The sequence below is a fragment of the Mus pahari genome, chromosome 21 (genome assembly GCF_900095145.1).
Source record: "Mus pahari chromosome 21, PAHARI_EIJ_v1.1, whole genome shotgun sequence".
NCBI lineage: Eukaryota > Metazoa > Chordata > Mammalia > Rodentia > Muridae > Mus > Mus pahari.
In genome coordinates this window covers 23,002,298-23,025,242 of record NC_034610.1, presented here as the reverse complement: position 1 = coordinate 23,025,242, position 22,945 = coordinate 23,002,298, and the positions used below count along the sequence as shown (strand labels likewise).

Genomic DNA, 22,945 nt, shown 5'->3' with positions numbered 1-22,945 from the left:
AAACTCTATATGACCTAGCACAAGGCAAGGCCTGGGCCAAGTAGTGGGAGTGGGTGGGTAGGGGAACAGAGGTGGGGGGAGGGGTATGGGAAACTTTGGGGATAGCATTTGAAATGTAAATAAAGAAAATAATAATTAAAAAAAAAAAGAATTTCAGAATGATAAAATGTAGAGTCAAACTATAGATACATTAGAACTAAGAATATCTGCTATTTGCTCTTTTTATTATATCATTGCTCAAATGTTATGTGTACTGAAATGGATTAATTTACTTTTATTTTTGATCCAAAAGATATAATAAAGCATATGTCACTTGAAAAAAAAAAAAAAAAAAAAAGCGGGTCAGCGGGATGCCCGGCTGCCGCTCTGCTCTGGAGGAAGGGTGCACACCGCCTACTGCCTCTCAGTGCCCATGCAGTGGCAGCTGCACTCCGGGTAAGGTGATGTCGGCATGCTCCATTCAGAGTGTACGTGAATGTGTGGGACCATGAAGGACATCGGTAACCAATGCTCCAATGGGAGGATGGACAGGGAGGCCTGCTCCATCCGAAGCTGCCGGGAAGGACCCATGACACACTGTCCTCATCTGAGCTCTTAGTACTAAGCAGAACTATGACTTTTCTCCTGAGCTCTCCCTGTCTGCATTATGGTGACCATACTGCTTCCACACATTGATGCCATGAGCCTTAGCCTCCACAGGCCAGGCTGCAGAGCATGACAGACACCCTGCAATCCCCACACCAGCCTTTTGGAGGGCGTATGGGTGGATCACAGATCTAGAGCACCCCTGTGGCTGTCAGTACCTGGGGCACCTGAGAAGTCTGGCTCTCAGGGAACAAGACTGGGCTGGACACAGGCTTCTCTGAGAACCCTCCTGCCTATGCCTCAGCTCCACCCATCCTTCTGCTTTGGGTCCTATGACAACTGGCCAGAAAATGCCAACCCAGCAGTTGGCTCACTGAGTGCTGTGCGGAGACAGGCGGCTGAGGCGGGAGAAGCTGGGTGCTGCATGGCGTCTGGGCAGCAGCTCCGCTTATGCTGGCCATGCTCCTAGGACCAGCAGCAGACAGAGGTAAAAGGGAGGGACAAAGCCCCAAGCCAGGGGCCATGGGAGCACAGGAGCCATGCAGGAAAGGGGAACAAGTCTGGGAACTGGGTGGGACACCTTAGGGGCCTGGGGGTTTGGTCTGATGGAAAGTAATAGTGAGCTCCTGGCCTCGCTGTACTGAAAGCCAGTCACCTGCAGCCTTCTCCTATACGAAGACCTACAACTGCAGAAGTAGACAGGAACCCATGTACCAAGTGACAGTGGGGTCACACATTCATGCCTGTGTGCCCCTCACCAGCTCCACGTAAACATTCTCCACGTTAGGAATTCATTCACTAAATGACTTTTTCACGTCTATCACAACCCTCTGGCCTCAGGGCCACCATCATTCTGCCACCAACACTTCCACGAGGCTGTCAGAGAATGCCTGCTTGAAGGCACAGGTGTGCCAGCCAGCCAGCAGCAACCTTCTTCTGAGCCGACCAGATGCATTTGCTTATTAGTCCCCAGAATGCCCATTTCCTGTGGTCATGGTCTGTGGTGAAGAGGAATGGGCCAGGAGGCAGGCATGAGCCAGCAGGCACTGCTGGCTGGCAGGACAGCCACACTCCCTTGCCTGCTTTTCTGGTGCTAGGGTTGGGCCGCCCATTAGGCCCCATTAGCACAGGGAGCTCATGCTAGCCCTCACAGCCCTGACCTGACCCGTTCTTTCTGCCTATAGGCAAGAGGGTGTAGAAGAAGTTTAAGCTACAAGGTTTGCTTGCTTGAATCCATCATTACATCACTGTGGGGACCGTCAGGATTAAGAGCACTGGACCCGGACAACAGAGACCTGTGAGGTCAATATAGACCTCAAGACAGCGTAAGTGTTGTGTGTGGCCCCAAAGGTGACCCTGAGAACAGCAGACAGAAGGCTCAGGGCCCAGTGTAGATGTGAGCATCATGGCAGCCAGAGCACTAGGTCCTCTGTCCCTGAGGACATCAGGGCAGATGGTTCTAGAAAGCTCACTTAGCCTTACACAGAACTTCTACAATGCTGTGAAACTCCACAGGAGCTCCTTGTCTGTGAACATGTTTCCAGATGTTCCCAACATATCTGGATCTGGGCTTCCTAGAGCTACTTTGTATCTGATAGAGACCCCTCCAGGACCCTTTACTGGAGCTACTTTGTATCTAGTAGAGAATCTCTAGGGACTCTCAGAACCAGGTGAAACCTTCACCCTCTACAGTGAACCAAACAGGATGATCCAAGCCAGGACCACGCGCTGAGGGAGTGTTTCAGGACCGGGAAGAAGCCCCTGCTAAAATTTATCCTTAGGCACTTTACCTGCAGTTTCCCAGGATGCTGTGCTGGTTACTCAGGCCACTTCAGGCACTGAAGCAACAGCATCCTAAACTCAGGTGTGCTCTGCTCACCCCTGCTGGATATCTCTGTGGATGCTCCAGGACAAAAGAAGCCCTGGAGGGACCACACTGCTGGTCATCAGGGTGAAAGGTCATACAGGTTCTGCACCTTACATGGGCATCTGGTTCAGGGGCACGGTTGCCCGAAAATCTAGCTGCAATCTGGTCTGCATCTCGGATTGGGTTAGGGAGTTCCGCGGCTGCTCCAGGGCTGGAAAGCTAACCCTTCCAGATTTAGGAGAGCTGGGCTATGATGACGCGAAGGCTTAGCCCCTGAAGGACCAGAGCACAGGCAGAATTCTGCAGATCTTGCCAGCCGCGTGGCAAAGAGTGCTTACAAGACCCCAAGATCCCAGAGCCAGGGCCAGCTGTCCTCCCCATTAACTGAACCCTCCTCCTTCCTAGTTCACCGTCCTCCCCTAAAGAGCATGGTGAGTCAGAAGTAAGGTTCCAGGAACCATAAGCACCCATGTAGCTTCATTCTTAAAAAGGAAAAACAAGCTGCTATTTTAAAACTGTAGACTTTTAAAATCTGAGAAAGAACAGCCCCCAACCTAGCCATGAGAGGTAGCTTATTGCAGACTTGCCCAGGAACAGGATGCCTTGGTTAAAGCACTCTTCATTGGATCTTTCCTGGAAGTCACAAGCAGGACCCCTTCCCCCAAGACACCAAAACCTATTCTAAGGGAACAAACTCACTCATCCTACTGAGCAGACGGTCGGCTGGGACTCTATGCCAGCTCTGTAAACATGGCCCTCACACGAGGTCAGGGCAAGTGGGCACCAGTGAGAGAGCTCTGCTTCAAGGTTACAGTCTGAGTCCCCCAGGACTAGGAGAGGAGGAGACAGACCACCCAGAAAATGGGGGAACGGAGTAGATGGGTCTGTTCGCTTACCAAGATGCCTAGCATATAAATGACAGTGTTCAGAGAGTGACCTCTTGCCTTGTGCCTCCCAAGTGCACAATTCCACCCCACCAATCACCAGCAGTGACCCTGAGCAGACCACTTAGCCTCTGTTTATGTGGGAAACAGGGAGAAACGTCCGCACAGAGCCCGTGGGTGCTGGAGACACAGAGCTCAGATGTTATCAACTGCTGAGATTGGTACTCAGCTCACAGGAAGGATGTGAGCTGTCACAGCCACTGCTGTGACACTGAATGGACCACTCCTAAGCATGTTTTAGCGCAGGCACTGCCTTGAATGGCTCACTAGGACGCACTGGGCAAGGCTTCTTGGGGACAGACGACAGTGGGGCCGCGGGCTCGGAGAGCAGGGGTGAGGCGCTGGTTCCCCTTGACCCCTCGTACTTCCTGTGAGTGCAGAACGAACCTCGGGGAAGCAGCCGGCCAACACTCTGCCCTCCTCTGGTCAGCTCTGAGGCCAGGCACATGTGAGGCTCTCTGGTTTCCTCTGCTTGGAGGGGCAGGAGGAACCCTCTGCTACAATGACAATAGCAAAGTTCTGGAAAGTAAGGAAACTCCTGGCATCCAACTGAGATGGGTCATGGGGCACCTGGCTGCCCTGCCCACCAAAGCTGCTGGGGGATGGCTCCACATGCCAGTCAGGTTACCTCAGCATATAGCACACCAGCATCCAGTCTAAGAGACAGGGCTGGGGCTGGGGTCCGAGTCAGGGATTCCAAGAACGCTCCTACTCAGTGGCACTTGGGCCACAGGTAGTAGGGCCAGGACAGTCGGCAAAGTTAGCATCAGTTACCCAGCTGACTTCCGGGTACCCACGGCCCCCCTGTTGGCTCTCCCCTGGCTAAGGGATTATGTACGCTTTCAAACTCCAGCTGGGTGGGCCAGCTTCCAGCAAGCAGCACCAGCCTGGGCCAGCACATCTGACGCACTTACCAGGAAGCGGACATCATCAAAGCCGTTCAGCAGCAGCTTGCTCTCATACTGCTGCAGGCCGATTGACTCCAGCCACTCCCCGACGCTCTGCTCCAGCGTCCGAGAACCTGACGAGAGAGGAATCGGCAGACGCTTGAAAAGGGAGAACCCGTTAAGGCGGTAGCAGCGGCACTCAGAAGAAGACAGATGGCACTGCCACATCATAGTCATTACCATGAGGCAGCCAGACTATGTACAAGAGAGCAGAGAGCAGGCTCTCGGCTTCTCTTCTCTGTACAGGCAGGGACAGAGCTGCCTAGCGCTGGATGTGAGCCAACTCGGGTGGCTGCTGCCCACACACACCCCACAGTAGGAGCTGTCCAGGGCCAGGGCCGAGGCTGTACATGCACGATCTCGCCCCAGGGTCAGGGGAGCCAACCCCCAGTGGTCTCTGGGTCAACTCCTCAATGTCCACACAGAGGCATGGCAGAAAGTCTGTCCCCACAGGCACTAGAGGGGGACACCAGAGCTCTAAGTGCCCGCCAGCCTGGCTGCTCCTCCCATCCATGCAACTTCTGGAGCTGCCGTGGGGCTGTGGCGAGGGGCTAGTTCTGCGACCTTGCAGCAGAGACCAGTCAGGAGACAACGCGAGTCTTCATGCAGCAGAGGGACACAGGCACACAGCGAGGGCTCCGGGAAGGAAGCGGCGGCGTTCATGGGGACCCAGCACATGCAACACAAGCAACACGCGGAATGGCGGGGGCAGAGAAGGGGCTTTTACTTGTTTTCCCCCAGCAGTCCCGGAATAAGCAAACCATGGCCCCCAGTTCCACGTGCTCCCAGCTCAGGACAGCCGGGTAGGCTGGAGTGTGGGAACCAGGCTCAGGGATTGCTCTGCTAGGTCAGTGGCCGGCCGACCAGAGCCCATCTACAGATAGCCTCTGGAGGCCAGTAAGTGGGGTGCCTCCTGGGCTGGGGCGCCGCTGCCTTCCTGGCCTGGTCTGGCATCCAGGAGCGTGGTGTTCATGCTGTCTTCCGTGGTGGTTCCTATGACCTGCCTGCCTGCTTAGGGGACAGCGGTTGGGCTGTTCAGTTCTTGGTCAAAGAAGACAAAATCAGGCAGATGGAAGAAAGAGGCACTTGTCATCAGGAGGCGGCAGTGTCTATTCAGTGTGCTGCTCTCTGGCTGAGCGACACACACAGCTTTCTTCCCAGGGTCTCTGGTCTCAGGGTCTCTACTGATGCACAGGGATGGGAAAGGTCTTCTCACCCTGCTCTCCAGTCAGGGCAGGGCTGAGGTGGTGCTTGAGGGCAGGCGTCCCTCCCTCCCCGCAGCCCTCAGGGGTTCGGCTGGATGCCTTCACACCCACCTGACTTCTTTAGTTCTTGTAGCACGGACAGGTAAGAGGAGGGCGAGGAGGAGGAGACAAGAGAGGTGCAAGGTGGGAGAAATTAGAGCCAACTACAGAGACGTCACCTCCAGGAACTCTTCTTTGATGGTGAAAGTCATCCAGCCGTCACTGGCGGTCTCTGCCCTTCAAGGCAGAGCAATGCCAACTTGCTTGTCTTAGGGACCCTGCTGACCAAGTGTGGCAGCCTCTGCTTCTCTCCTGTCCTCCACAGATGAGATGGTGGATGGCGACCCGGCAGTCTCCAGACGTGGGCTGTAGCAGAAATGCCAAGCCTGGGGGCTCCTGGACTTGCCCTTGAATGGAAAGTCAGCTCCAGGAGCCTAGGCAGCAGGCTCTCGAACGCTTGCGAGCCCACGGAGCCCCTGGCTGCTGATTCATTCCTGCTTGTAATCCCAGGGCTGGACAGCTGCGGTCCAGTCTGCTGCCGCCGGTGGATGTGCTCGCTTACAGAGCCGCGGCAGAAGGCTTTGTCTGAAGGCTCTGGGGCTCCACACTGCTGGCTGCCAGCTCCACCGTCCTTGCTCACTCTCGTGTCTGGCCCTCCCCCTCGTCCCCTCCCACCCTTCCCCCTTCCACGCTCAGGAGAATACATCAGGGATCGGACATCGGAGCAGAAGCTGCCGCCGCCTTGGGGGAGGCAGAGCGAGCTGACAGGTTTCTTGGGAGTGATGCTGGCAATGCAGACACAGGCACTAAGGGCGGCAGCGGCACCTCAAGCTCAGGGCTGGGCTGGGCACCTCTTACAGGGAGGGCACAGGAGAACTGTGTCTGTAACTTGGCCTTGTAGTTTTGAGGAGAGCCAGGGGAAGAGACCAAGGGGCATCACAGCTCACAGTTAAGTGACCCCCCACTTGACACTTTAGGAAGCGCTGTCCTATTCAGCACAAAATAGCAAGATAAGGCTACTGCACCTGATGCTCCATACCCAGGGGAGAAACATACACCTAGAGCAGGACACTGGGCAAGGGAGAGCCAAGGGAGACCTGATCTACTGCCGTCCAGCCAGCTAGGGACAGCCAAGGTCAGAGGCATACGAGAACCACATGCCACCCCATAAATATGCTGCGGGAGGCACCTGCATCTCAACAGGTCACACACAGGGAAGGTGTCAAGAGTCTAGGCCCCAGGAGGGTGTACTCGGCAGGTGCTCAACAGTGACTGTGGAGTGAAGCACAGGGAAGCCAGGCCACCTTCCTGACAGAGTAGGCCTTTGACCGGTGTGATGAAGTCTGGGAGCTGGCAGAGGCTCAGGACACTTGTGACATCTGTCTTTGGAGACTTGGGTACCTAGCTCCATGTGGACACTCGGGGGCTCTTGGGACTCAGTGCCCTGTCCTGCCCTGTGCAAAACCAGTCACTCTGGGTGCCAGAGGCAATGCCAGCGCCCAGGAGCCTCCCCCTCGACCCTCTCTGACAGGTGACCCCCTCATACACTGATGCAGACTCCTCAAAATGCACAGTGATTCTGCTTTGGCCTGAGCCAGCCTCTCCATACCCTGGGACTCCCTATACAGCATGGCACACATCTTTGCTGTCCGGGTGTCCCTGTGCTGTGGTCTGGTAGGTGGCTCAGCAATGTGAGCATGCATACAAGACCAGGCACAGGGGTCAGCACAGCCAGAATTTGGAGAAGCCCTCCTGGTACTCACTCCATAGGTGGGAGAGAGGAGCTGAACAGACACCAGGGACAAGGGAGGCTGGACTGGATCCAAAGGCAGTGGTCTGCTGACTCTGCCTTTTGACACCTGGTGGTACCTTAAACAAGGTACAATAAAGCAGAAGGCAGCCACAACTGAGCAAAGCTCTCGGTCCCAGCTTTGAAAGTGGCGTGAGTCTGTCTGACCCTAATGCCTACGTCCTACAAACACCCAACCCTTAGAAATGCCTGTGCACACCAGCACAGTGCAAACAGTGGTGTGGAGAGGAACCCATGGGCTCCAGCTGGAACAGCCATCTCTGTCATCTCCAGCCGTCATCAAAGACGGACAAGGACGGACCCAAGGACCCAGAAACGGGGCTGTAGGGAAGGAAGGAGGCACCAGGAAGGCAGGCTGAACACAGAGGGAGCCAAGCCAGGGGCAGGTACCCTGTTTTCAGAGTTCCGTAGCATCACAGACAGAAACGGGCAGGGCTCCTGTGGGCACAGGGCTCCTTTCACTCACGCGCTGACTCGTGTCTGAGATGAGGCACAGAGGTGCCAGCGGGAACCTGGCTCTCAGGTGGGAGGAGATGATTTACCCTCGAGTCTACATCTAGAACTAGGACTTGAACTCAGGGCAGCGTGCCTCTAGAGCCCAGGCTCTGCCCAGCAAAGCCCACAGTCCTTCCTCCAATGCACACAGTGTCCTTCGCAGGGCCTCAGGGGAGGCTGCTGGGCTAATGCTGGGGCTGGCATGGAACTCGCCCTTGAGGGAAGCTGACCTCCTCCTGGGTGCCACAGCTCCAGGGCCAGAGTCAGGACTTTACAGGGGGCTGTGAGCACTGTCTCTTAGAGGTACTTTAAGGACATCTCTCCTGAGAAAGAAACACAGCATGATGGTCCATCCCACAGGAAAGGAAACCAAGGCAGACCTTCCTCTAACGGCTTGGGTGAAAAAGACTGAGCAAAGCAGGGACGATCTGGGTTAGCACTGGCAGATGACTGGAGGGACTGGGTGGGAAGGGCAGACACACCCACTTCAGGAGATGCTGATATGTGCTGACAGGGAGAACACTTGTCTAGTCCCATACTAATAATGTAGTAAGCAAGGCACATAAGGGCCATGTTTTCGTGACCAGCTGGTGCCAAAGCCACCTCAGGAACATGGAACAGTGGGGACGTAACTCCAGTGTGGGCCACTCTGATCAAGTCCACACCAAGGAATGCAATGAATGACATGGCACCTACCTACTGAGCAGCACAACCCCTTCCCTCTCTTTTTATTTATTTTTTTGTTTTTTGTTTTTCGAGACAGGGTTTCTCTGTGTAGCCCTGGCTGTCCTGGAACTCACTCTGTAGACCAGGCTGGCCTCGAACTCAGAAATCCGCCTGCCTCTGCTTCCCAAGGGCTGGGATTAAAGGCATGCGCCACCACGCCCGGCTCCCTTCCCTCTCTTAATGAGGGACTAGTACAGTACCTGAGAACTTCTGCTGCTCCTGAGAGAAGTCAATCCCTTCCCCAATGGAGCTCATGATTTTCTCAATCTGAAACAGAAGGAAGAGAAGCAGAAGGGTCAACGTGGGGGCAGCGTTACCAGCTCAAGGCCGGTGCCACTTGGCTGTCCTCCCAGGGTCCCATCCAGCTCAGGATGGGTGGACAGCCACTCTGCAGGGCTCTGGATAGCAACAGCGTGGGCTGAGGTAGAGAGGCGGCCCCTTTCCCCAGCGGTCTGTACATGTCGTCACTGCTCTAGTGAGAGCTTAGGTTCCCTAAGAGGTCAGTTGTCAGCTTTGCTCTACGCTGTGTTCCAAGTCGTGCTTGGCAGACTGTGAGCCCAGTAGAGAGAACTGGTGGCCATGACAGCCAGTTCTGAGGTATGGAGGCAGGTAGACCACCTGCACACTGGAAGTTCCCGGAAGCCAGGGGAGGTAGGCACGCAGCCCTGGGAGGAAAGCCTTTGCAGCTCGGAGCCCATATGGAGCCTGGCACTTACTGGATAGGAGTCATCAACACTGTCCTTTCCCTCAACCACAGCAGAGCCAGCTAGCCTCAAAGCATCCAAATGTCTTCAGCGTGGACCACCTGTCTCCGCACCTGGCTTGGGTTACTGTGGGCTGGACCCACGCTGCCCCATCTGCCCTTCAGTCCAGCATGTGTGGCCAGGGGTGGGTCTAGACAGCCAGACCAAGACCGCCTGTCCCCTTTCTTGGGCTGCAGTGACAATGAGCTCATTCACAGGCTCTTCCAAAGCCATGAAAAGAGGGACCTTTTGTACCAGGGCTTGGATGTTTTCCCCCTAAGTGCAAGTAAGGAGCCCGGGTCTGACAATCAGACAAACGACTCCCAGCTGCCCTCCAGCTGGCAGGCAGGCGGGCCGTGCAGCTGGCATCCAGAAGGGCATAGGGTAAGTAAGTGCCCCCCTCTCTCCCCAAAGCCAGCTCAGCTGCAGAGCTCAGCCGAAGCACAGGGGCGCAGCAGAGGTGACGCGGTGGTGGGGTGGGGGTGGGGGTGGTGGGGACTGTCTTTGCTTGAGAGGCAGCTCCAGAGCAGGTCTGCACTGCCCCTTAGAGTGCATGGCCACCCACGTGCAACCCTCCCTTGGGCTCCAGTCATTTCAGGTGCTGTAGCATAATCGAGTGACCCAGACAGGCAGGGAGAGACCTTCAATCTCTGAAAGCTGGGGTGTAAGTGGGTAAGCATGCCTCCCACCAAGGGCTGTGTGGATGACACGGCTCACAGTAGATGTTGGGTGGGCTCATGTTTTTCTCCTGTTCTCTGAAGACTCCAGCCTACCAAAGCTGAAATTTGATGCCTTAAAAATTATTTTTACGTGTAAGGGTGTTTTGGCAGAAATTATGTCTAGTCACCACATGTGTGCCTGTGGAGGCCAGCAGAGGGAGAGCAGAGCATCCCCTGGAACTGGAGTCAGAGATGGTTACGGAGCCACCACATAGGTGCTGGGAATCAAATCAGAAGTCTTGCCAACAGCAAGTTCCCCTGAACGTTGACTCACCTCTCCAAACCACTCAATAAATAATATTTTGGTTTTTGTTCTTTTGTTGTTTGCTTTTAGGTGGCCTGGAACTCACAGAGATCATCCTGTCTCTGCCTCCCAAGTGCACCGCTAAGCCTGGCCCTCTTTACACGTACTATTCAAAAGCTCCAAGAGGTTATTCAGAGAGCCTTGCCCCTGCTGCCTGCCTCCTTGCTTTCCCCGCTCTCCTCTCCAGGCTCACGTCTCAGACACAGGCAAAGGCAGACATGGCCCTGCCCACCCTTCTACCCCAAACAGACTCCCCGAGTGTATTGTTCCCCCCCCAACCATGCTCGGGAGCCTTCTCACGGCTCACAGAGAACTTGCAATGCATTAGTGCGGCTCTCAGATTGTATGCTGCATCCTTGGGAATCGTCTCATCGGGGCCAGGGTGACTTCTGTCCCATGAGTGTCTCTGCGCATTTACAAGCACGAGTGGGGTCAGTTCTGTGAGTCTGCTAAAGACTGGCCAGACACCACACAGCAAGATCTGGGAGCACAGTCTGGGGAGGTGGCTCAGGGGGTGAAGTGCTTGCCGTGAGGACGAGTGGCCCTGAGCAAGGGTCCCCAAGATGCACATGAAGATGGATGTGGTAAGGTATGTCTATGACCTGAGCACTGACTGTGAGATGGGAGGCAGAGGCAGGAGCATACCCAGAAGCTCACCAGCTAGCCAGCCTGGAGCAGAGCCAGCCACAGTGGCAGACAAGAGAGGCAGGAGGTGAGGATGTCCACTGACCATCGTTTTTGCATTGTGATGGCCTGCGTGCGTTAACCTGTGTGTGTCCATGTACACAGAGGCAGCAGCAGGCCAAAGAATCCCCCCTCCCATCCACGGTTCTGTTAAAGGTTGCCCCAAAACAGCGCTCACCAACTCATACCATCAGTTCATCCTGTCTGCAGAGTGAGTCTCTCTACTTGTGCATCTATCTCTTCACAGAGTTAAAGCTTTTCTGTAATTTTAACACAGCGGCACGACCTCCAGACTACACCCTCTTTCCCTGGTGAGGTCAGCCCGGTCCAGCCCAGCCCAGCCTAGAGGAAACTTCAAGGCCAGATCTCAAAGCCTGGGTTGCCTGATTCCATCAGACACCTGGGCTTGAGCACAGACAACAAGCCCTGCTCCTCTGCCTTCCTGTCCCCTTTCTAGAACACTGTGGGAAGAGAGAGGTGCCTAAGGTGAAAAGATATTTCCCTACACAGGGGGAAGGGCCTTCATTCCTGGGCGGTGCCAGAGTGGGAACGGGGGCATCTCAGGCAGGCTCCCCGAGAATGAAGTCAAGTGCACTTCATCCCCTGGGCATGGTACCTGGTAAACAAGTTAAGGATGAGAGAGAAAGCACTTTCCATTACCTAGGCCTAGCAATGAAGAGCCATTTTCTAAGGCCAGCCCCATACAATGGGTGGAGACAGCTGAAGTGGGTGGTGGTCCCACACATTCTTTCACTCCTGAGATTTCCCAGCTGGCCACTTGACATGAGTGCTGCTGGTCCCCAGAGCCACCCACATGCGCCTGGAGGCCAGCACGGGCCAGGATTTCCACAGCCTACCCTGTATGCAGGAGGCTTTGCCCAAACAATTTACTGTTCTGCCACAGCCAAGCTGAAGAGTCTATTATGCAGAGGAGCTGAAGGACATGCCAGTCTTCTGGTAGCCTAGGGATGCAGAAGCAGTCAGATCTCTGTGAGTTCGAGGCCAGCCTGTTCTACAAAGTGAGTTCCAGGACAGCCAGGGCTACACAGAGAAACCCTGTCTCAAAAAGATGGACAAACAAGCCTTGGAAATAATCCATTTGCAAGTATTCAGGATGCTTCTGTTTAGAGGACTCCCTGCTAGGGCTGCGAGAAGCACACTACCAAACAGAGAAGAGCAAACCCTGGCTGTACTGCTGATGCCTGCTCAGAGCCCAGGACCCGATGCCTGCAGCTGCCCATGGGCCTGGGCCCATCCAACCACTGAGGTGGCACCATGCCATTCAACTAACCCCTGGAGTGGAGGAAAGCCTCCTTAAGCTGAGGAGGGTTGTGTGTGCCAGGGAGACCCTGGGTGCCCTGGGCCAGCGTACTCCTGCTCTTAGGCCTGTGGGAAACTTCCCTTTGGGCAATCCTGTGGCCAGAGGCTCCCGTGTGGGACCAAGTCGTCAGGATGACAGGTATCACTTTGGTATGTATCTAGAAGTTCGGGCTCGATGGGAAGGACAGGAGCTGCCTTCCTCCTACTGCTATAAGCATGACTATTAAAGGTGATGTTTCTGGAGAGCAGCGAAGTTGGCTCCTGTCCACACATACGTAGGATTCCTTAAGGGTCAGAAAGCACAAGCTTGTGTCCTCGGGTCTGTCCTACAGAGTTGGAGATGTCCACCTCTCCTCCTCTACCCCACACTCATAAACTTGTCTGGCCCTGCTGCTTCGACAGGTTGAGTGGTGTGTCCCAGTGACGCTGAGAACCAGGAGGGAAGGCCTGTTTCGGGGCTTTAGATCTAACCCTGTGCCTTGTCCCGACTGGTGAGCATCTTGGTGAATCTCAGGTCTCGATGACTAGTTACAACTACGATTCAATGCTCTCACCAGGCTGGTCACTAAGTCGTGAATCGCTCTTTTATAAATGGAGAAAGTACGGAAGGTGGCCCACAGTGCTGCTTCTGGGTGTGGCTGGATTCGCTGGCGCCTGCTCCTGCCCTTGTTTTTACACCAGCCCTCCAGAGCCTCAGCTCAGTGTGGAGCAGGCATCCAACATACAGGGAGCATCCCACATACAGGGAGGAATCCCAAGTGCTACTCCGTGGTAGATTCTTAAATGTGCCAGCAGCTAGCCTGCTCCTGGGCCTGAGGGGCACACCAAGCCTAGCTGGGCAGTGTGTATGTGTGTGTGTGTGTGTGTGTGTGTGTGTGTGTATGTGTGTGTGTGAATGCTGAGGGCCTAGAAAAGACCTCTCAGCCCACCAGAGGCTCACCCTACCCTGTCATGTGACCACTGATGCTGTCAGGGAGCCCTAAAGATGCTGACAGCAACACTCTCAGACCAGAAGCCACATAAGAACTCAGGTCCCCTCTACATTTGCTGGACTGCCTCTCAGAGCAGACAGACGCTCAGCCTCGCGAGGGCTTTGATTCAATATCTGAAAAGGGGTCACTGGCAGAGGGCTACATTATTTTTTTTTTTTCTTCCCCTTCCAGACTGAGTTGCATAAGGCCCCAGGAAAGACAAAGATGGATTGAAGTAAATTATGTGTCCTGATTTTCTAATCTTGTCAACGGCTTTTAGAAGAGGCCAGGGTGGCGTGGAAAAGCAGTGGGGGTTGGGGAATGGGGAGCTCAGTGTGGAGGGGGGGGAATAAATAAAGAGCTGTAGCCTGGTTAAAGGCTCTCCTCCTCTGGCAGGCCAGCCTTGCAGCCCCAGGAACAATGGGCAGCATCTCCTCAAAGCAGTTAGTCTCAGCTTAATTTGTCTCAGCAGGGGAGGGCACACAGGTGGTACCCCCTCAATCCAGTTCCCTTCCCCTCTCTGCATGCCTTCTCTGGTGGTTCTCTCTCTCCCTGGCTAAGGGACAACAGACATGTTTTGTCCTGCTCCCGATGCAGAGGGGTACCGAGTTCTAGGCTGTGTCACTCTGCTCCTTTGGCCTGTACGCAGGACTGCAGACATTGGCTCCTGCAGCCTCAGAGAGCCTCCAATCCCACAGCCACCAACTGGGTCCCTCTTCCACCTTAGGGCAGGCTTGTGATGGCTAAATTCTTTGTCGGTCTGACTAGACGGGCATCTTGTGAGATGCACCTCTAGGCATTTCTGCTGAGGTTGTTTTCAGAGAGGTTTAAGTGAGAAGACACCCCACGGGCTGGGCTGGACTGAACAAGGAATGCGGCTTGAGCAGATGTCTCTCTGCCTCCTGATTCCTGTGACCAGCAGCCTCACATTGCCACCACCACAGTCTCTCTCAGACTGTAAAGAAGTAGAAAGACCTTTCATCCCATGGGCTGCTCTAGTGACAGTGACAGGAAAGCATAAAGGACATGCCAGGAACATGACGAGGGGCCACATGAAAGCAAGCAGCCCTCGCTGAGTGGCCTGGATGGCCCACTCGGAAAGCAGTCCCAGGACACTGCTGAAAGGGAGAACCGACCGGGGAGACACAGATCCCAATTAATCTGATTGTTGCTCGCCACGTAGCTCCGGGGTGTATGCCAGGCATTGGCTTTCAAAAGTGGGACAACTATCTGAAAGATTAATGAGACCTCGTATTTGGGTTCTGGTCCAGCTTATGCTTGGCATTTGGCACCTGCAGGAGGAACAACAAGCCTAAGGTGGGGCACAGGCACTGGCCTGGCTGGGGACTCTGCTTCTAGCTCACACTCACTCTTCAAGTCCCCCCAACCCCCATCCTGTTCTGTGTGTGCAGAGACTGAAGAGGCCAGGGGACCTGGCATGGTGGGGTACGGGGAGGGGGGGAGCTCGGGCCCACCTGGCTCCTCAGCACCGGGGCTATGGGAAGGGTGCAGCGCCCGCCTGCTCCTCAGACCTACAGGCCAACAGCTGCTTGTAGTATAGGCGGTCAGATCACAGCATGTGTGTGATCAGAAGCTGTCACATCCATCAGCCTCTCTGAGGCCTCCTAAACTCGCCACCCCTAACGTCCGCTGAACAGGAAGAGATGGGGTAAGGAACCCGGCAGAACCCCAATCTTATTTTCAGACGCTGAAGCCCTCCCGTACACTCGAGGGCACACCCCGCACTGCGGCTGCTCAGATGAAGTCATGGATCAGGCAAACAACTGCGGAAGAAAAGCCTGAGGAGTGAGTGGGTGCCCAGGGAGGCTTTAGGACGGGGTCGGGTAGGGACTGACTGGGAAGGGCAGAAGGGGGCATTTGGGGTCACAGTAATCTTCTTTGTTCTAATGGAATATGTGGTTACGCAAATGTGGGTATCTGTCAAAGCTTGTGCAATGACAGCTATGAGCTCAGCCTGTCTTTGAGTATCACCCCATCCCAACCCCACACAAGTACTGAACTCTAGTTAATGACACAGCCTTTTAAGCCTAAGAATGATGGGCTTATGCCTGAAATTTACCCTCAGACACATCAAAAATAACGTGGCTTGCTAAATGGACAGAAGAGTAGAGGGGCTAGGATGCACAGTGGCATGGCGAGACAGCAGTCACAGAACCAGGTTCTCGGCATCAAGACATACTCGGTCTCAATCTCTCGTTTCTGTACTTCAAAACCCAGAACAAACTCCTGAGAAAAATGTTTCAAGCACAAATCTTTTTAGAAAATATCAAATTATAAATCCACTCGGGTTCCCTTTTCATCTGTAAGGAATTCTGTTCAGCAAGCCATAGCTGAAGCCACGCCCTCGGAGGCCACGCAGAAAAGGTGTGGGAAGCTGGCGTCCCCGCTTTCCTGTACACAGTGAGGGCGGAGGGTTCTCCCATGGCCTCTGTGTTGTGATGTCTCCGTTATGGAACAAGGCAAATGCCAGGCCCTGCAGACTGAAGACTCGATTTCTGGTGTTCTTGAGAAAGCAGGGCCTGGGAGACTGGTCACACCCATCAGACCCCAGTGGAGTTGATCACTGCCATCAGGAGTGACAAAGCAAACAGAGGAAGCAGCATGCAAGGGCACCCGGCCAGGGGAGCTGTTCATATCCCTCACAGCCCGAGATCCACAGAATCAGAGCCTCAGCCACTCTGGGAAGTGGAGCAGGGAAGGAGCAGGAGCGGGCGCTGCTCAGCCTCCCTGAATAGGACCCACATCTGCTCCCTGCTTGTTGGGCGAGTCCTCTCCTGCTTCAGGAGGTGGCGCATCCTTGGAAATATTACAGCTCCACTCTTGCACACGATTAGTTCTGCCGGTGGATCTGGAGGACTGGCAGCCTACATGGTCCATCTGTGATGTCCGTACTCCCAGAGCTCTGACTGACCATTATCCACTAGCGTCCAGTGGCCAGCTCGGTTTGGGGGCTAGCCTCTGGTCTGTGAAGGCTTAGGGCAGAGTTTCAGATATGTCAGGAGGACATCACTAAAGGTGGCAATCAGGGAACAGCAGACTTCAGAATAAAAACCCTGACTTCTACTCCATCACTGTGGTGGTCAGTGGCTTTTCTCCTCCCCTCTCCCTGGCCCCTGGGCCGCTGTCACTGTGCAGCTCAGGCTGACCTCAACCTCAAGCTTCTCCTGCCTTGGTCTCCCCAGGGCCAGGGTTTAAGGCTGTGTCAGCATGCCCAGCTACTTCTCCATTGAGCTCCAGTTTCCCAAAGGTTGCTGGGAAAGTCTACACAGTTGTCTAAAGCACACGCCTGAGAACAGGCTCTGCGTTCCAGACAGAGCTTAAGGCCTGTATGCTGGTGTTGTTCCTCCATCCCCTGACGACATCATCCCTCTAGAAGATGAGGTTCTGTGCCTCCTCTCCAGTAGATGTCTGCACTTCCCAGACCAGGTTAGTCCTGAGAGCCTCCTTAGCCTGGTGAAATGTGGGCTGGACCAAATCACCACCTCTTTCCTGCTCTGTGTGACCCACCTGACCAGGTGCCATCCTTCCCGCTCTAGGAAATATCTGTGGTCTTCGTGATATGCCAGGGGAACTGTCCACCACCTCTCCCTACTGATTCAGTTTGCTGTCATTAGAAAGGCCGCCATGGCTTATATTCATCTCATTCTAAAATTAACAGAATTCCACCTAAAAACAAGTTAAAAGCCAGGTCCCTTAGAGATAAACCAGAGGGAAAGGGCAGAAAATGTTCACAACCTTCTGTGAACAATAGCTCACTTCCTGGACACAGCTGGTGGTGGCTTCTCCATTCAGGACAAAACATCCCTGAAAGGGAGGGGCTTCCTGGTACAAGCTCAGGCCTGAGCTGTTCCAGCAGGGTAGAGGGGAGGACTGGAGGCTGCTATTTCCACACCTAGGAGAGTTTGTCCCAAGAGCTGGACAGCAGGTCATGAACCATGCTGGAGAGTGTGCTGGAGTCTGCTGTGTGGGGAGCTCTGTCTGAGCTTTGACATTACTACCAGCTCATATGTCATTAGCCACCTTTACCTAACTGACCGGCGACTAGCTAACTTTACAGCATGTCCTCCTGACAGGCACTGCACGGCTAACAGCCTGCAGGTTTCTGTTGGGCACCCACAAGTGAGTGGTGTGCTTTTCAAGAGAAGTGGGGATCACTCCCAAACTGCTGATGGCTGACCAGGAGGTTCTAGAATCTGAGGCCAGCTTGGGCTATATAGGGAGATCATTTCTAAACTTAAGCAAATAAAAAGAAATTTAGGGCTAGCTCCATAGTTAGCATTAGCATAAGTGCCTAGCATGTGTGATTTCCAGCCCCAGCCCCTACCCTCACAAGGGAGGAAGAAGAAAATGTAATTAAATGTTACAAATGAGCAAGTAATAAAACAAGTACAAATGCTGTTTCTATGACAACCAAGTAGATACTTCAAAGAGATACAATATAATGGGAAGATTTCAAAAATGTGTTTTTGAATGAAGTGGAGTTGGTTAAATAAGTTTGAGAAATTCTGAAAGAAATCTATGCTCAGATTGCTTCCCAAGTGGCTTAATTCTGGCTTTACAAACAAGTCCAACTGTAAGCTCCAGTCAACGAAGCATCCTGGCTGTGCCTAACATCATGAAGAAAGGCAGAGAATACAACGTGAGCAGAGCCACGAGGAAAAACACCCAGGTTCCCCTCAAAGAGTGGACACACACCTATCGTTAAAGTAACTTGATGTTTATATTCCTTTAACAAAATGATTGCCTTCTTGAACAGGGTCTGTAATTAACCCAAGAGCCCCATGCAGGCTGCTGCGCCAGAAGCTCCCACTAAACGCGGGGTATGTAGAAGAAAGCCCTGGGGAAGCGGCAGCCTCATAAACAAGGCAGCAGGAAGTTTCCAGTCACCTTCAGCATCCAGGAGATTCGCCTCCCAGAGCAGAGTCCCTCTCCTGGTGCTTTTTCTTAGGGAGTCTTCTCACGGACTGGAGAAATACCCTAGGCGTCCTCCTTCTTCCTGGAAGATGCTGTTCTGACCTGTCCCATGTAATCCCACCTTGGCATTACCACCTTGGTTCGGGACAAACAGTGAGTTTGGACTTCCTGACCTCCCCAGCAGAGCATGTGGGCATCGGTCGAGCCCGGGCTCTACCCTGAGCCCAGAGGCCATCCAGGTCTTAGTTCCAGCCTCCATCCACGCCCATGGCAGGTGGCGAGTCACAACTGTCCTAGCCGTCCCAGTGCGCAAGCCGGGTGCCCAGTCTAACTAACCCCTTTCTGCAGGTGGAGTCCTACCTATCCTGAAAGACTATTGGACAGGGAGCCAAAGCAACTCTAGATCTCAAAGACGATTCTGAAGCTCAAGGACACCTAAAACTATCTATGAGAAAAAGGTTAAGCTAGGGGGCTGGAGAGATGGCTCAGCAGTTAAGAGCACCGACTGCTCTTCCAGAGGTCCTGAGTTCAATTCCCAGTAACCACATGGTAGCTCATAACCATCTGTAATGAGATCAGATGCCCTCTTCTGGTGTGTCTGAAGATAGCTACAGTGTACTCATATATGTAAAATATATAAATCTTTAAAAAAAAAAACAAAAAACAAAAGTTAAGTTAGGAGTTAGGAGCTAACTTGTGCCCAGTCTGACCTTTGACCTGCCAGGAACCCATAGGAATGACACCCTTATGTCCCCTGAAGGTAGGTCTGTCTCCACACATGACACTTCTCAGGAACAGGGGAAAAGCAGGAAGTCTGGTTTTGTAAGATGTGACGATGCTCCCCGCGTGCCCACCTGTCTCCTGCCATTGTGGGTCTGAGGCTAGACCAGGCAAGCCTCTGATTCTCTGGAAGCAACCCCCCCCCCGCCCCTTCTCATTCTGCAATGCCTTTTAGGACTGGCCAGGTCTCTGCTCTCCCCTGATGCGGTGGGAGCAAGGCTTCTGCTTGGCTGGCCCTTTCAGCTAGCCATGACTCACCTAAGCCTGATCCATGCATGGGAGCCAAGACCCTTCATGCAGGCAGTGAGATGAGATGCACACTCACATGTAGTACACACTCACTAGTCCTGCGCCCAGGGTTACTGCAGGGACTCTCGCAGCAGAGGTAGCCTGGCTGCACACGGGAAGGTCAAGCGTAAGCGAGGCTTGGCCCCGGACCCTCACAGGCCTCTGAAGGTTTTCCTCTGTGTCTCACTGCTGCTCCTGCTAGGACTGGATCCTAGGCGACTTGATACGGAATGGAAAGGTCATATACGAGCCTTTTGTGAGGTTAAACCCTAACTGGATCTTAGGCATGGTTATCTTAGGGGTTTCCTCTTTTCCTAAAGAGGAAAGGGAAGGGGACAAATAGTGGCTCACCCTGAGAGTACGTGGCATCTACAACAACTGGGGCCTTTCCTCTTGGGACTCGGGGAAAGAAAAGGAAAAAAAGAATCCTTAGATTCCAAGAAGCACAGCAGCACAGCAGGTCCTTCACGATATCCCAGGCAGTAACCGAGGCCGCCCACCACCCATACGCCCTTCCCCGTTCCTTACACCACCACCACTACCCTGAATAAAGTGTTACTGGCTCTACCAATGTTCCTACAGAACACAGGGTTCCTAGGAGTACAGGAGCAAAACTTTTGTCTCCAGTGCTCCTGGGCTGCAGCTCAGGGTCAGGGTCATTTGGCTGGGGAGGGAATGGGAGGCCACAGGAAGGAGGCCAGGAGAAACACATTCCTGTACAGGGAGCACAGAAAACCAGATGCACTGGCCACTCTGTGTGTGGGGAGCCACATGGGACAGCGGGGTAAGTTCCCCATTATCAAAGAAGCATGTAGATGAGCACATGAACAGAACCCTAGAAAGGCTCTGAGACCCCTGTGGGGCTCATGGCCACGGAGCTGCACAGTGGGAGCCATGGAAGGAAGGGCAGGAAAGGGGCCTGGACACCTAGCTGGTCTGGCACCTCTGTGCAGGGAGTCTCTTCGGCTGCCCTACCTATCTGCTGCAAATGCTGTCCAGCCTCAGCAGCCCTGGCCCCAAGCACAGTGGGTCTACAAGCATGGCTCAGTGCCAAGGTCGACTCTGTGTGTCTAGGCTCTCCAGACAGGGAGTGGGTGCTTTCACCTCTGAGAGGACGTCTGCCAGAGGAGCCAAGAAAGACCCGGCTTCTTAATGCCAAGTAAGACCCAGGACAGTAAGATCTTCTCCTAACTTTATAAGAGCACACTTCTGGTTACTCATTGGACTTCTGCCAGTCTTGGTGTCTCCCACTCCTGTTACAATAATCAATAAAGACTCGGAAGGGGACTGCGTGCTCCTTTCAGTCAGATGCGGCAAAACCACAGCCAGGCCTGTTGCTCCTTCCGGAGCTCTGGGCAACAGGAATGGCGGGAGACTGGGGCAGGTGCCTGCTGGGTTACAAGCAGGCAAAGGATCCCAGAGAGCTCTGGGTTTCCTAGCTCTGCTCTTAACTGGGGTGGCTCCTGAGATGCCCCTGTGCATGTCTGTGAGTGGGCTGTCAGGGTGTGTATGCAGGCTGAAGGAGTTCCCTACACTCTCCTCATTCCGAGCTCAGGCTATGCGCACACATCATACTCTCAACTATGCTCCTACAGGGGTGAAAATAAACAAGACGGCTCTAGTCAAAACTGTGACGCACGTTACTTCCAGACTCTCTCCCAGAAGTGGGAGCGATCGAGCATGGCTGGTGCAGGCTCCTTCCTACAGGGGTGGGGCAGGGGCCCTGTGAGTCTCTGGTCAGTCAGTGCAGCAGTCAGAAACCCAGAGGTAACTCAGAAATGACCGAGCCAGGCAGGACACCGCCTCAGTCTTGCTTCCTGCCTTTGCCAGCCCCGCACTCCCCCACTCTGTGAGAAGGAGTGGCAGATATGAAGCTGTCCTTGGTGAAGGTGCCCTGGACAGTGTCCCTGTAACTCAGATGCTGGAGCCTGGCCTCTAAGGTGGAGAAAGGGCGTGGGACTGAGGTCGGCCTTTGCCATGGGGATATGGTATCCACAGGCCGGGAGGAGAGCCCTCAAGAGGGGCTTCTCCAGGACCCAATGCAGAAGAAGACCACACCTGTCTCTAATACGAGGTCCTCCAGCCAGGGCCCAGAGTGTCCCCGCTCACCTGGGAGAAAATGACTCAGCAGAGATCCACTGTGTCTCCAGTTAACTGGAGGAATGGAATGTTAGGAGCATCGGCCGGCTGAGGGAGACCTTTGTGGAGACCCAGCACTCGGAGCAGGATGCTGCTATGGTGGGTTTGTATCCGTTATGGAATATTACCCCACAGCCAGAAACTAGGGAATGGTACCAAACACAGGGCCACTTGGAGCTATTTCTGTAACTTCCTGTGACTATACAGCTATTCCAAAGTAAAACATTTAGAAGAGGAAAATGTTGACTCGACCGTGCCTTTCTTTTTATAAAGAAAGGCCAACTGAGCCCAAACACTGGTGAGGTCAGACATAACAGAGCCTCAGTTCTCCCCTTCTGTGGCCCAGATGCTCGAGGTGGAGGGAAGTCTCCATCCTCCGCAGCCGCCCCCAGCCGGAGCCGGTCTCCCTTCCTTCCCAATGCGGGCATGACAACCACTGATGACACGGGTTTGGCCCGGGCTTGGGGGAAACAGACCTGGTGATGAGAATCTGCTGAAGTACCCACTCTGCATCTACCTGAATGTCACCCGAGGCCTCTGACCCCACTGTCACTGTCACCCAGGGCCTGCCTTTGTTCATGGGTCCTGAGAAAAGGGACCTGTGTCAGCTGTTTCCTCTGCTCAATTCTGTGTCTTCACTCACTGAAGCCTGTTTTCCCCCCGCTGACTCTGAGGGCCCCTCTGTCCTCACAGTGTGCAGCCTCTCCTGCTACCAGGCCACCTCAGCCCCTGTGCTGCCTGCACCAAGTCTTCCTCTGCAGAGGGCAGTGGCCATGCTCTGAAGACCCCAGGGGCGACACATAGGACGGCAGAGGCCGTGCGGGGAAGCAGGCCGCTGAGGGGTTCCCCATAGCCTCTCGCACTCAGCACTGGCAACTGTAAGCCCTAAGGGGCAGCCTCCCGGCAGGCTCCAGCTGCACCTCAGAGTTTAAGAAGGTCTGTGCCCTGCAGTCTGGGAGGTCCCTCTCCTCAGCTCCCACCAGCACCCACTGAAGTCACCTCCAAAGAGGCAGTTGGCACTTAATTACTGCTTTGGGAGCTCTCAACCTAAGATAGGTGCTCAGAGGGGAACAAGGGCCAAACGCCAAGTACAGTCCTAGGGTGTGTAGGAACCTCCCCAGCAGTAGGGTGGCCAGCAGACACCCAAAGCCTGGGCGAGGTGGGAGGAGAGTTTACAATGAGAATGTGATTCGCTTGGAACAGCCACATGTGTGAACTACTTCTGTTTGCCTCATTACACTGGCACAACAACAGCCACGCACCTATAAATGTGTTAGCTAAAACTTGCATTGAAGCCGGGCGTGGGTGGCGCACGCCTTTAATCCCAGCACTTGGGAGGCAGAGGCAGGCAGTTTTCTGAGTTCGAGGCCAGCCTGGTCTACAAAGTGAGTTCCAGGACAGCCAAGGCTACACAGAGAAACCCTGTCTCAAAAAAACAAAAAAA

At 54.2% G+C, this 22,945-nt stretch overlaps 1 protein-coding gene across 8 annotated transcripts in view; it reads right to left on the bottom strand.

The window, feature by feature from the left end:
- Anks1a (ankyrin repeat and sterile alpha motif domain containing 1A) overlaps window positions 1–22,945 on the bottom strand; it is a 157,313-nt gene that overhangs the window by 18,885 nt on the left and 115,483 nt on the right. For all 8 annotated transcript variants that reach the window (XM_029533179.1, XM_029533178.1, XM_029533181.1 and 5 more), the window contains 2 exons: window positions 8,819–8,885; window positions 4,311–4,417 (listed from right to left, as the gene is read on the bottom strand). In XM_029533179.1, the coding sequence (XP_029389039.1) occupies window positions 4,311–4,417; window positions 8,819–8,885 (174 nt within the window). The remainder of the gene's footprint in view (window positions 1–4,310; window positions 4,418–8,818; window positions 8,886–22,945) is intronic.